The 15,569-nt window shown below is 37.4% G+C and overlaps 1 protein-coding gene across 3 annotated transcripts in view; it reads right to left on the minus strand.

The window, feature by feature from the left end:
- Window positions 1–15,569, minus strand: part of LOC139723877 (E3 ubiquitin-protein ligase RNF13-like) — an 80,155-nt gene that overhangs the window by 35,958 nt on the left and 28,628 nt on the right. For all 3 annotated transcript variants that reach the window (XM_071635087.1, XM_071635085.1, XM_071635086.1), the window contains exons 3-4: window positions 10,550–10,681; window positions 8,047–8,134 (exon numbers count right to left, since the gene is read on the minus strand). In XM_071635087.1, coding sequence (XP_071491188.1) covers window positions 8,047–8,134; window positions 10,550–10,681 — 220 coding nt within the window. The remainder of the gene's footprint in view (window positions 1–8,046; window positions 8,135–10,549; window positions 10,682–15,569) is intronic.

Below are 15,569 nucleotides of genomic sequence, written 5' to 3' on the forward strand. Positions count from 1 at the left end.
GCAAGACAATTAAAACCACTTTTATATTGAAAAGCATAAAACTCTAAGAGAAATTAAAAGCTAAATTGACGAAGATCCGTTTTAAAACATACAGTATGGCTGAGATATTTAAAAACAAGCACGAAGTGCTATCTGTATCTCTGCATAAGCCTTCAAGTCATTCTTAATGTGTACAGAATGTGGGACAAGGTTCATACATGATTTTTTTATCTGCTTTCTTTCCTTTGAAATAAATATCTTGCAATTGTTCTTTTTCTTGTGGGAGGGGGCATGTTAGCCTTGTTTTAATGCCTCCTTTCTGATTTAAGGAGGATGTTGTCATCCAAAAGACAACAGCAGCGAATAACAAAACATTTTAATGAGTGCTTTTGAAAACCACAGAGGATTTCATAGTACCAGCTGATAACAAACCAATCGTGAGGCAGTGAACCCATGGGGCTGGCAGAGACTATAATAGAATATAATAAATTACATCACATTCTTTCTGGCTTAGATAAATAAAGCAAAGTCAGATGATCAGAATGGTAGAAGTTTCATAAGGTGTATATCAAAGATACAATAAAACAGTTAAAGGGATGGTATAGTATTGGTTGAGGTGAGGATTCAGCCTTCATCTTTTTGCAAGATACTTTAAACCACTTAAAGAGCATATAATTTTAAGAGGAATTCAAAGTTGAAATCGGTTTTAAAGTGGCTGCAAAACAGCTCATTATCCTGATAAATCCATTGAACTAGACAAGTTCCTTGACAGACCCTTTTGATGTACTGCAAGCAAATGCAAAATGATGGAATTTTGAGCCGTTTTGAAAACGAAGTTTTGCCTCTAAATGCAACATTAAAGGTAAACACACATGCATACAATTCAGGAACAAGTGACATAAGTCACAACCACTAGTGAAAATTAAAGGCATTATTCACCATTTGCAGATGAAACAAAAACCTAGCTGTAGTGTTTCAAAATAGTTCTAAAATGTGAGCTCCGGATAGAAACAATCAATGTAAAAATCTTTATCAGTATTATAATCACTGGTGAGTATTGTAAAATGTGAACAATAGCTATAATGAAATTGTTTCTAGAACAAACCATCTACAGTTATAATCTATTGAGAAATATAGCGATATTAAATTCATGAAATTCTTCTATCGAGATGTTTTCATTGCAACTCAGTGACAAATTGCCCTACATTGACGTAAATAAGCACCGAATTGAGCAGTGTTTTAGTCGTAGCCATGATAAAAAGATCATGGGCGTACATATACATACTACTCGAGCAGGATTCAAACCCACGACCTACTACAAATGTACCTCCTATCTCCGGACAGGCGTCATCTCCACTAGACCACCCAGCTTCCAACCGACAGCAAGTGTTGGTTTTAATCAGTATAGCATGCAGCGGGTACTGCGTAATTATTCAAATTCATGAAATTCTTCCGTCGAGATGTCCTCAACAAATTTCCCTATATTGACGTATAAGCACTAAATTGACCAGTGTTTTCATAATTGCAGTAGCCATAAAAGATCATGGGCTTACATACTCGAGCAGGATTCGAACCTACTGATCAATTCACTGATAAATTACTGCTCCCACTGGTAAACAGTACCTTTAACAAGTTGATGACATCACCACCTCATGAATGTGTGTCTGATGTGCACATTAATCTTCACTATCAAAATATCCTCTTTGTTGGCATGATATCAAAATACAAGTAAATGATAGTGTTCTTCACATCACATTTTGTAGTCGGGGAATAATCTTGCTAGGATAGCCTACAGGGGAAATGGTGTTTTGGTTGCAAAATAATCCCTCATCAAAAGCAAAATTTTGTACAAACTTTTTAGGATTACACACAAACCAATGGAACAGTTCTTACACGTACATGTAGGTGTTGACAGCATTATTTCTTCTAGTGTGCTTTCACTGAAAACATGTGAAACTTTATTCCTAAGCTTCCTTGAATCAGGTCCAATTTTTATGAAAAGTCTAACAATCTGCTGTAGTTGTTTGGTTTTTTTTTTTACTCTACTCATTAGAGCCAAGAGCATTCATGTGCAAATAAAGGCTACACTTGACATCACTTGAATAACAAACAAAAATAAAGACTTTGCCATTATAAACAGGATACTCTGATAGAGTTCCTAGTGAAGTAACCAAGCCCATAATACTCAGACTCTGTACTTTGCTCAGTTATGGTGGCAGTCAACTGTGTGCTCCATGTGAAGATGATGTCTACACACCTGATCCCTCTTTATGGCCATGATATAACAAGCACTTGCTGTAATATAGTTCAGTTAAATCCATATAGTTAATGACTGTTAGGCAATAATGTAATTGACCTTTTAAGCACTGATTACAACTTTATTGAACCTGGAGAAATCCCAGCCTAAATGCTATCAAAGAGCTTTGTCAGTCCATGATAATATGTGACCCGCTACAACAAAAAGGTCCGAAAGTCGGGATGACAATTTTCTGAAAATGACATGACATTATTCCCTTACTCCTCTACTATAATTCCAACTCATAAAAGAACTCGCTTGCGGAGATATCGAAGATTTTATCAGCACATATCAAGTGGTTGAGGAAATCAGAGTTTTGAGAAAAACGCCTTCAAAGTTGTCCTTCCGACGTTATCATGATCAAGGGGAGGCGAGACAGTTTTCGCTCCTTGACAATAGAAGGCACGCTCCTAGCGACCTCTGTCGTGTTCATTCAAGCTTAGTGCCAGCGGTCTACGCATGACCAATCGGTAATCAGGATGCTATGCACTGACCAATAAGATCACTCCCTCGTTGCTAAGGGCGGAGTCTAGCTGCGGCGCTAAATCCGAATCTTTGGAGATGTTTCTGCTCCATTGAAAGTCGGAGAATCATGACCCAGAAAAACGGTGATTTCTCGCCTTTACTTGATCATTAAGCTTCAAACTTTCGGCAGATGATGGACAAAACATTAGACTACAAAATTATGCAAATAACAGAAATCCGATTGTTTTGACCAATTTTGATGATGTGACTTCAAACTCAACTTTCTCGGCTAGGCCGTCAGTAACTTTAGGATCCTTTTGTTGTAGCGGGTCACATATGTTTACCACCAAGTCTTCAAATGGTATAAAACATAGCGTTTGACAGAATTAGAGTGCTGTTATTATCTTTTTCTTTAATATTAGGCCATTCAGATAAAAAAATCAACAAAGTTTCATTGAGCATTAATCATAATTTGACTTTATATGTTATTTCATAGCATTCTTAGCCCCATTTTTTTTATTTCAGCAAAAATTGTAATACACTGCTTCTTTGAAGCAATGTTGGGGCAAAGTTGTATTTGGGGTTATGCACATTGGAAACAGAAAATAAAGCAACAGCCCTGATACATGTACATGTACCCTTCCACCATGGAAATGCCCACATTGTGAAAACTTTTAAGCTATATTTTTTGACATTATACTGAAATGCAGAAAAATGTCAACAAAAATGTTTTTTGGCAAGTTTTCTTTTCAAGAGAGGGTAATGCCTTCATAATGCTACGTACTATGCAAAAATACACATCATTAGCCATGTCTTAAACCCTCATCTGATGCTCTCATGGTGACTATTCCAAGCAATGACTCTTTCATGTCCTGAAATACCAATCTAAGGTCAGTGTCCCATATATGGGATGCTGTAATGTTCTGATGATGATAAGTAATTAGTATGACTCCTCTTCTTCTAGAACAGCAATGATAAGATTTACATTGTACATGCTAGAAAGCTTTGTTGTATAATATTGGCTACCCTAAAACCTTACAATTTTGTCCCTGAGGAATGGCAATTTTTGACCACATATGCCTTTCTGCCAAACAAAAGGATTGATCACAGAACTTTTAAATACTTGTGATGTCCTTTCAAACCATCAAAGCAACAGGCGATATGACCATTAGTACTTCATACAGTTCAATACGTGGTAAAGTTACATCATTGATCTGAAACAGGACTACAATTTTGTAATACGCAACCCTGAATTGTGTGTCCACACACATGCCACTATTACAGGAGAATGTGTGACCGCTTCCTGGCGGCACCCAGTCACTGTGTAAACGTACATGTCGTATGTGTGTGCGTCTGTGAGTACAAGAAGCAATACCGAACATCGAAATTTGCACGGAAAGATATCGAACTACAATATACACAATTGAATGCAATCGACTGCGCTTCATGCTTAGTTTTTAGAATAAGGCATCTGTAATTCTAGGCATTTTGGACTGACCAAACCTCACTCTAAGATTTTTCAGAGACATTTAGTGTACCAATACACTAAACTACAATGTCAGAAATTTGAATTTTAGGGTACAGATGCACTTCAAGATACAGACAGAGGGTTTTTCAAAGCAGAGTTTCTTTCTACCAGCAAATGGTTCCCCAAAGATATATTTTCAGCCCATTACAGCCTCATCCCTCTTTCTGTTTTTTTCAGCTGGTACCCAGCCAAGTCCAGTCAAACCTCGTGTACGTGTGGATACTGTGTGGACATCCTGATCATTGAGAGCTTTAATTTCCCCTGATACTTTAAAGAGATCGTTTAGTTTCAGTTGAGACTTACCTTCAACTTTCTAACATATTTTTTTTTTTTTTTTTTTGGGGGGGGGGAGATATTGAGTTAACCTTTTAATGAAATATGAAAGAGCATGTAATTCCAAGAGGGAGTCAAAGTATATTTAATGAAAATTGGTTTTGAAATGGCCGAGAAATCCAAAACAGAGCAAACCTAGGTGGGATCCACCTTTTACTTGGGACTGCTTTGTTTTACTTTGTTTTTGGATGTCTCAGCAATTCCAAAACCAACTTCCATCTAATAAACCGTAAATTGCACAGAATGGTATGCTCTCTATTATTTTCTAAGTGGTTTCTTGGTATCTTGCAGAAAGTTAAAAGCCCAGTCCTCATCTCCACCAATACTATACCATCCCTTTTTTTAATAACCCTTTCAAAGACAACAATCTGAGAACGTCAGTCACACCATGCACCGTCTTGTTGCCATTGGTACATGTATTAGGGACTTCTCCGTTGTGTGGACAACGACGTCGCTCTCATTCTCTAGCGGAACCAAATGGTTGACGTTCACTCAATGGCCCGAATTCACGAAGGTGGTTTAAAACTGAATAGACCAATGTACAAATACAGACCATGGTCTAAAATAAGTGTGAAATAGGCAATACCTTTGGGATGCCGGTATCAACATGCGTTCGTTACTGGATGTCTGTTGGCATACGTATCATGCAATCCGTCAATCGTATTAACACAGAAGAAATTTGCATAAACCATGGTTTAAATTTGTACAATCTTTTCTTTCTGGGAGTCATCAGAATAAGGTTCTCACATAACACAAAATAATTTGACACATTTAAATGAAAGTGGTTTTTTTCTCCCCTATTTGAGGTCATGTCTGAAGGGAAATACTGTAAATTCACATGCAGATTCCTGTGCAGGTCATGTAGAAATCTTGTGAGGTAATGACATCATCATCTCATTGTTTTTGTTGTTATCAATAGTATTTATTATATTTTGGATCAAAATCTTAACATCTAGTGATTAGTTGAAAGAGCATCACATGATGGGTATAAATATTTTAAACTCTTTCAGAATGTTGGCCTATTTGACGCTCTAGGATACACTATCTGTGAAATGATATCACAATGCATTTTTGTGACATCATTGTGTGCTGCTCATGGTCACTGTAGCTATATAGGATCCTTCTACAACATGGCATTCACCATATGACTTCACACCTCACATTTCCCTTCTTTTGTTTCAAGTTTTGATACAAAATACCAAACAAATTCTGGTTACAGAATCTGGTTGAAACTGCGGCCTCGGTGCCTCTAAGATATCAAAATAGCATTACTTTTCAAATACCTCTGTTAACAGTTTTAACCAGAAAGACAAAGCATCATAGTATACTATGGTATCAATAGCAATATCAATTGTTTCATGACAGCATTTCACACTTGAAAGTTCCGTTCCATTCTTACTCTGACTGATTGTGATGAAACCTCTAACACGGCCGTCAGATGGTAAAACGGTCTACATGTAACTCGAAAATTTGACTTTTTGAGGTAAATTCACTTTCCAGGACATGTGAGGATGCTCTTTCCAATGGTGCTATCGAGAAAATCCCACCATGTCTTGTTTTAGAGATAATTTCCGCTATCTTGGTACTTTTTTGTATTTTTCCTTCAGATTTGATGGTAAAACAGTCTATCTTTGAGTTAGCCCATTGTCGGTAATATCGTTTGGAGGTAAAACAAGCTATCTTTTACATAAACCATATAACCTTCTTAACTGAGATTTTTTAAATCATCGCTGTCAGATAGTAAAATGGTCTATCTTCAAGTTAGACCAGTTTACATAGTGTTTGTGGTCTATCTAGAAGATAGACCATTTTACCATCTTATGATGTGTAGCGGGAGTGTATACATGTGCTGTGGTTAAACAGTCTATCTGCACAAAAATCTCATTTATTTTATAATTAAAACCCCAAATAAGCACAAAATTCTTCAGTTATCAGTGTTTAATACGCTTCTTCTTGTCCCATTGCTAAAAGTGCATTATACCCATCTCCTAAAAAAGCTCAAACCTCTAAACTTTAAAGTCATTTTTCTCAGAACAGCAATTTTCGAGATAGACCGTTTTACCATCTGACGGCCGAACAGTGTCTGTGTCTGATTTCATTCCACTACTTCAAAGGTGGTTATGTCCATGCATTTATTCATTCACACTTAGCGAGTAAAGATGAATTTCATGTGTTTTTAATTTTGTGGATTCAAGACTTTCATTACTGGTACATACACATTTTGTATGGCAGGAAAAGATATTTTGGTGCTTTTAAATGCCTTAGTTTCTGGTGCATAAAAAGTGTGCAAATTTCCACACAATCAAAAATTCCCACTTTTACCATACATTTTGTATAGCCAACTTTAAATGCAGAGTGGAATTGCACTCTGAAACAGCGAACAAAGAAGACATATCACTACACGGCACATTGGACAATGATTCTAGACGGGACTAGAGAGCATTACTCAATTATCGCATACAGCCCGGAAAGTTTCACTCCAGATTACACAACCAACAAATTCAACCACTCCCATTATTCCGGCAAAAAAGTGGCACCATATGAAAGATGCACCAGAGATGTGCATCCACAACGCATGAAGGAAGTTGAGAAACTTGCAAACACAGAATACCTGGTAGTGATTAATTGTGCTTCTCTGAGGTAACCACATATAAAAGTGAAACTCTACTCCAGGTTCCGCAGTAAAATACATATATATTCATGACAACTATTAAATACAAATCAAATAATTTCAGTTTCACAAGTCTCAGTGAGAGGATGAAAGTAAAGACACAGAAATTAATGCGATTAAGAGAATGCGACACTGTGGTATTTTCGCAACCTTCATTGAACATTTTATTTACGATCAATATAAAGGGTGATATCAAGTTTTGAAAATTCCCTCAGATTTCCTAATTTTTATGTATCTGGGTTGACAAAAAATTCCCATTGCTCTTTTGGAGTCCACTTGACTTCAACATTGCAGTTAACTTGAACACTCTATAAAACTTTTTCTTTTGAGATGCCGCTATGTTATACTTAAAAAATGAAGAAGGAAAGAAATGCTTCCCACTCAATGGAAATCATGCAAACCACTGGGCTGTGAGATTACTGTAGTTCCATTGCAGATTTTCACTCTGGGCCAATATTCAGTGAATATCACCTGTTTCAAAGTTTGTGGACGAGAGCATAATTACTGATCTCTCAAAGTATTTTTGTGCTATTAATGCACAGTACAATATTTTAAAGAATATCCACTTTGCAAATCACCCCACATTTATAAACCCAAAAGTTTAGTGTGCATTTCAATTCACGAAAATTTCATGCTTTACAGTATCTTACATGCAGTATGAGCTCAATGGAAGAGCCAGTGCTCCTCAAAAATGATGGCTAGTAATACAATAGCAACAACAAAATCATCACTCAACAACATTGTGATATAGACAACAAAACTTTGTCAACTTACAAGAACTTCCACTCATTGTGGTAAGCATGTTGCCTTCATCGTTGTAGACAATGGCACCAAAGTATCCTTTCTGCTGTGCATTGTAGACCTGGTAAGCATGCAGAAATCGTATTCCAAAAGTGTGCATGACACGAGACAAAAGAGAGAGAAAGACACACAAATAGGTTTATGAATACAAATGAATATTTGCATGTACACAGAGAGACAGACATACGTACAGAACATATACAAACACACAAACAGAGACATACACACAGACACAGACATAAGGGCAATGCAAATTAAGGGATAGAGAATCAAAGACAGATTTATAGATACAGTAAGTATAAAAAATCAAATAGTCCCCCTGAGATAAAAAAAAAAAGACAGAAAAGTAGGCAGGGAATCATATGACTTCCGACTGCATATATACAGTAAATTTAAATGGCAATTACATACAGAAGTGTGTACAATAAAAACATGTACAGCTGTATGAACACAGGTATAAAAACAGACAAAAGGCAAGAAATTTCACATTTTTAATAAGGAATAAAAGGGATGGTATAGTATTGGCTGAGGATTCAGCTTTGATTTTTTTTTAAGAAACCACTTTATAAAATGTTAAAGAGCATACAATTCTAAGGGTAATTCAGAGTTTATTTGATAAAAATCTGTTTTCAAATGGCTGAGATATATATCCAAAAACAAGTAAAACAAAGGGATCGTAATAAAAGGTGGGTCCCACCTTGAATTACAATCACTTCGTTTTGGAGATCTCGGCCATTTCAAAACCAACTTTATCAAATAAACTTTGAATTCCCCTTACAATTATATGCTCTTTCATATTTCCTAAGATGTTTCTCATTATCAAAAAAAATAAAAATACTGTAAAGCAGATATTTTCGTGCGACTAATTATTCGTGCACGGCAGGGTAAGAAGAGTTTTGCGTGTTTTTAATTCCGCGGAATCAAGCCATCAACTACTGAAACACAAGGCAAGCAAAAGTATTCACAAGCTCTTATTTTTATGCTAGTTTCTGATTGCTCGAAATGCGCGAGAATTTCAACACCGCAAAAATTTCCCCTTATGCAGTAATTTTCAAAAATACTACAAAGCTGAAGTCTCATGTATACCATCCCTTTGCGAAAATCTCCCATTAACCTTTTAGATACCTAATCTACATGGTAGCAGACATGTTATCATATATGTACCATGTACATATGTACAATTGTACCTGTCTTGATTCCATACAGATACAGCTGTACACTGTATATATTTTACAAAGGAGAGATTAATTTACTCAGTAGGAGGAATGGCTCTCCTATACTATACAGAATGCTTATCATATCTCTTGCAGCATGGCATAATTGTACATCAAGGTCTCGTAACACAAAGAGTAATAATGGAAGTGAAAGTTACACTTGAGCCATGATTACTTATGGGATAGTATAACTTGAAGTTTAAAGTACTTTGTGGTATTATCACAACCTTTCAATGAAACACATCCTCAGTAAACACAAGCACACACTTATGGTGATTTCATGATTTAATCATGTGTCACAATCCGAACGGCAATAATTAACGAGAGCAAATTAAACAGCTTTGACTCCTAACATTTGTTAATCATCTTTTACAAATATGTACAACTGTACATGTACAGGGACAAAATTAAGCTAGCTTCAAAACTCTTGCTCCAATATCAAATTAATAACTTGAGAGTTGAAATGGAAAAAAAAAATACTGATGGTTATCCAGATTTGTTATCAATTTGAGATACCTGAGATGGAAGGAGCTGAAAAACAAAGAAAATAATTGAAATATAGAATATGTAATGATTCTGATCCTTAAAGAGTTTTCTTAAATGTAAAAAGAGCAGTATCATGGAAAATATTTAATTTTCTCTATTTGATGACGACCTTACTTAAAAACTTTGAAAATGATGTTGATATGTTTTGGGGTTCAATATCTTCATGATAATTTCTACTTTCTAAATTTTCATGCACTACATGTACAGAAGTCTACACATGCAAAGGTTATTAGCAAACCAAAGAGGACTACCAAAGTGTGTCACGCGAAGCAATTTTCAATTGCTTTAAATTGGTGACACAGAATCATGCATTTAAATCAGATTATTTGTTTGAATTACTATGAAAAAGCTACAGCTGTATAATTTGAGTTTGTGTTTGTGTTTGTCTTTGTTTTTGTTTTGTTTTTTTTTTGTTTATGTCTGTTTTGTTTTTGTTTTTGTTTTTGTTTTTTGTTTTTTGAGTGACTGTACAATCTTTGCACACTTTCCAAGGCAGCAAATCTTGGTTTGGATTATCACGCCAGGCATAATACTGTACCTGTTAAGCACCTACGTACTTGGAGCAGAGGTGATTCAGATGGCATTTATCAAAAGCCCAGCCCCAAACACAGAGGAGATACATAGTGAACTTTAATGTATATTTCTTCCAGGCATAGTTCTTTCAGTGAAAGCTTCAAAGTCTGCCGGAAGGAAGGGACGTTTCCTGGAGATCTCACCTTCTTGTCAAAGTCACAATTTCCGCGTCTGATGAGGGCAAAGAACTGGTATGTTCTGGACTCGTTTCCCAGATTGGGTGGGGGAGCTATGGCTGTGCACGCCTCAGGGGGATTTGCAACTACCAGCAGACCCTGTGATGTTCAGACAGAAAATTGTATGAGTATGAGAAAAAAAAAAGAAATTTATCAACAACAGTCTCACAAATACAGAAAGAAGACTGCAAAACATACTGCAATAGTTTGAAATACAGAAAAATGGAGAAAAAATCACAGGCATTGGTCATCTTTGTTTCAGTCGCATCAGTGAAAAGCAGCAGAACAACAATTTTCCTATAATTAACAACCCAATACCTGTAACCAAAGTCTGACAGAGGGAAACAAAGAAGGTGGCCTTTGTGTGGAAGGGGCCTTTACTGTTAAGGTGTGTTTATATGCTGTACATTAGCTATGCAATCTAAGGCCAAGTAAAAAAAGAAAGTAGTTTCTCGTCCGGGTTTTTTGAGCAAGGCGATGAGGGAGGTCCTTACTATTTGATATCTTACTATTTTTTCGAGGATTGTCAAAATGAAAGTAATATGTGTTTATATGTGTGATATAAACCACTTATCATTTGAGTGATGCACCAAATCTGCGTATATTGCTGTTTATGCATGACAAGTATACCAATTTAACTACACTGTGACTGTATTCATTCAGTCATATCAAGGGTATGGAAAAAAAACACGTTTTTTTAACATAAAATATACACATTTATGCATCACTTGTTGAACCTACGAATCCAACCATTATCTCTGGAAATGCATAGCATTATTTTTGCCTTTCAACACAACACAAACTTACTGAGTTAGATCTTTTCTCATACGAAAACTTATTCGCTCAAGGATTTAAAATGCCGCAGACAGTGCTGCCAATTGTCAACCCTGTGAAACAACCACCTGATTTCCTTTTTACTGAAAGACAATACGAACCAGTTGAATACTATATTCACTATTTAAAGCCGTTCGCTGTGCACACGTGCGCTTGAGATCGGTTCTCTCCATCACTCCACGATTTTTTTTCCAGCTCCAGAACGCATGCTATGCTGGCTGGCTGGTCCCCTCTACTACAGGGAAACCCCGTTATAACGAGTTCGGTTATAACGAGGAACCGCTTATAACGAGGTGATCGCGTCGGTCCCGTTTTCCTTTGCGTGTAATGGCAGAACGAATCGGTTATAACGTGTTCGGTCACAACGAGATTCCGGTTATAACGAGGACAATTTCGCTAAATCATGATAAAGAAAAACAAACAATTTGATCAGATATAACGAGGTTCCATTTCTTGACCAAATTGCCGCTTTCAAACACGCGACAAATGAAACATTGGAAACCGAAATCTCGCTATCCACGTCTTTTCCCGTTTTGCAGTGAACCGTTCCTTCCATGTTTTCTTCTTAATCACGCGATAAGACACAGGAACACCTTCCGATGTTCCTACTAATTATTAAACATAATCATTCGGTTTTCTTTTTCGCGAGAAACGCGTGCGTGATATGAGGTCAGACCACAGCGCAACGAGAAAAAAAAATAGATAACGCATTCAAAAACTTTTCATGTAGCGACAATAAAATTTGACCAAAAATGGACAATTGGAATGCGTGTGCAACTCATCATTATATCCTTTCCAATTTTAGTTCCGACTTCCAGTTCTTTTGCTGGTTTTGAGCAAATATGAGTTTGGATGATTAAAGCCGAAATAATAAAATCATCGCCCCGATCCCGCCGGGTGACAGTATAGCGTTAAAATAGTTGAGTAACGCATGTTAACCTATACTTAATCGGTGTTCAGAAAAAGAAGCAAACGCATTTATTAGTTTGAACAGATCTGGATGTGTTCATCATCATTTAACGAATGATAATTTAAATATGAGTGTGTATGATTAAAGCCGAAATAATTAGTGAAATCATCGCGATCCTGCCAGGTGACAGTAGAGTAAAAATAGTTGAATAACGCATGTTAACCTACTTAATCGGTGCTCGGAAAAAGAAACAAACGCATGTATTAGTTTGAATAGATCTGGATGTGTTCATCATAATTTAACGAATGATAATTTAAATATGAGTGTGTATGATTAAAGCCGAAATAATGAATGAAATCATTGCGATCTCGCCGGGTGACATAGTAGCGTAAAAATTGTTGAATAACGCATGTTAACCTACTTAATCGGCGCTCGGAAATAGAAACAAACGCATTCAACAGTTCAAGAACGGATGTACAAAACGCGAAGAGATTTTCGGAAGAAAATAAAGAACGCATTTTTAATCCCTTCGAGCGCAACGATCATACATTATATAAAATTACGGCCAAATGATTCATGAAATTATCGAATTCCCGCTGGGCACCAACAGCGTAAAATACCTCGCAAGTTAGCGGTAAACAACGCACGTATGTTTATCTCTGAAATCATCGCGATCTCGCCAGGTGACAGTAGCGTAAAAAAAGTTGAATGACGCATGTTAACCTAAATCAGAAAAAGAAACAAACGCATTTATTAGTTTGAATAGATCTGGTACAGATTTGCGTAAACAGGATGACAACCTCCCACATTCAATCCTGTCACATATTTTCAAGAACGGTCGTACAAAACGCGAAGAGATTTTCGGAAGAAAATAAAGAACGCATTTTTAATCCATTTGGGCGCAACGATCATACATTGTACATGTACAATACCAGATACAGCCGAAATGATTCATGAAATCGTCGCATTCCCGCTGGGCACCAACAGCGTAAAAATACCTAGCAAGTTACGGTAAACAAGGCCTGTATGTTACTCTACAGTATGTATTTGCCCCCATATTTGCGCTGGTGTTTAGAAAAAGTTTAACAAACAAGAATTACAATAAAGAATTAACTTATCATTTCAGCCTCTATTTCTTCATCTAATTCACAAATAATCTCCCTTTATTCTCTCAATAATAACGCTCAATAATTGTGTAATAATAACGCAAAGGATATGTTTAAGTTTCATGGATGGGTATATGACGTCATGCTTATGTTTTTCTTTGTTTTTAAGGAGTATGGTTATAACGAGGTACCGGTTATAACGAGGTAATATCGCCGGTCCCACGGATCTCGTAATAACGGGGTTTGTGGTTACATTGCGCAATCAATCTAGCAGCACACGAAGCGGGCAACAGCACGAGAGAAATGTACAGAAGGTGCTCAACGTCCTGTCTACATCACGACGTACCGAGTGCGCTGTACATCACAGCCCACCCTTATACAAATCTGTAAAGCATGCCTCGCAAGCTTGCCGCAAGCTTGCGGATTAGCTTGCCACAAGCTTGCGGGCCAGATCTTGGCAAGCTTGCGGCAAGCTTGCGGCAAGCTTGCGGCAAGCTTGCAGCAAGCTTGCAGGGTTCCAAATATTTAAATGAGCTGCCAAAAATTTGCATACTAGCTTGCTGCAACCTTGCAGGGCTAGCTCACATACCTGCAAGCTTGCACAAAGTTTTTAGCTTGCCGCAAGCTTGCCGGCCAGCTCACTGCAAGCTTGCGGGCCAGCCTGTGGCAAGCTTGCAGCAAGCTTGCAGCAAGCTTGCAGCAAGCTTGCAGGGTTCCAAATATTTAAATGAGCTGCTGCAAATTTGCATACTAGCTTGCTGCAACCTTGCAGGGCTAGCTCACATACCTGCAAGCTTGCACAAAGTTTTTAGCTTGCCGCAAGCTTGCTGGCTAGCTCGCTGCAAGCTTGCGGGCCAGTCTGTGGCAAGCTTGCGGCAAGCTTGCAGGGTTCCAAATATTCAAATGAGCAGCCGCAACCTAACATGCTAGCTTGCTGCAACCTTCCAGGGCTAGCTGACCTGCAAGCTGGCACAAAGTTTGAAACCTTGCATATTAGCTTGCCGCAACCTTGCAGGGCTACTGGTAGCTGACCTGCAAATTTGCAGCCTTGTGTATTGACTTCTGGCAACCTTGCAGGGCTAGCTGACCTGCAAGCTTGCAGGGAGTTTGCAACCTTGTGTGCTATGCCACCAGTTCGCGGAATGCTTGCTGCTAAGCTTGTCGCAAGCCTTTGCAAGCTTAGTTTTTTAAAGAAATTAAGAAATTTGATTACTATAGAGCGCTCGCACAGGAGACCCGTTCAAGCACTTGAAGAGTTTGTTCGCAAAAACCGATAAGTCCATTTTTGAAGATTTTGAAGTACGGTTTCTGTTATAAAGTACAAATTATACCCTTAAAATGATATATTGGTCCTTACATATAAAGGTACATTTTTGAAGTTACGGTCAAAAGAAGCAAAAATTTCCTTATTATTCTCTTTATTTTTCTTGACCTTTAATCGCAAATATCTCCATTTGGTAAATATGGACTTATCGGTTTTTGCGAACAACTCTTCACATACATTGTATCCCCTGAACCAATCTCCCATTCCCCATCTGGATTACTTTAGGCCAGAATGTTGTATAATATGTGACCCTGCACCTCAAAACAAACAAAAAGTCGCCAGACATGAATTTTTAGTTAAGACCATATTCTGAAAGAGCAGACTTTAAGCTTTAAAATGATGTATAACTCAAATCAAATGGACTCTCCTAACCTATCTAAATGTTGGAAAGAAAACACAAAGTCAGGAAAAGAGTGAACTGAGAAAAGAGACTCTGAAGTACAGTGTCTATTCAAGCGCTTAATCTTTACCAAACCGTGCTGGCTGTGCGATGAATGGGACAAAAAACAGGAAGTAAACCACCAGAGTAACAACAATGAAGGGATTATTAGATTAAACTGAAATTAAGCATGCCTCATTAACACATTCTGACCATAATCATTGCCAACTTTCAAAGCAGTAGCACTATCCTTTCAAAAGTTACCGTAAAGTTCCGTGTATAAGACGCACTATTTTTTCGTCAGAAAACATTGAAAATCGGGGGTGCGTCGTATACACGGGTACAGTCGAATCACGGAAAAAAATCTGTCATGTACACCCAATTTTATAAGGCCAACTTGGGGCCATGTATGCCCATCGACGTTTGGAAGGTAA

The sequence above is a fragment of the Diadema antillarum genome, unplaced genomic scaffold, assembly GCF_040938485.1.
Source record: "Diadema antillarum isolate AM-2024a unplaced genomic scaffold, OU_Dant_1.0 scf00000201, whole genome shotgun sequence".
Classification (NCBI taxonomy): domain Eukaryota; kingdom Metazoa; phylum Echinodermata; class Echinoidea; order Diadematoida; family Diadematidae; genus Diadema; species Diadema antillarum.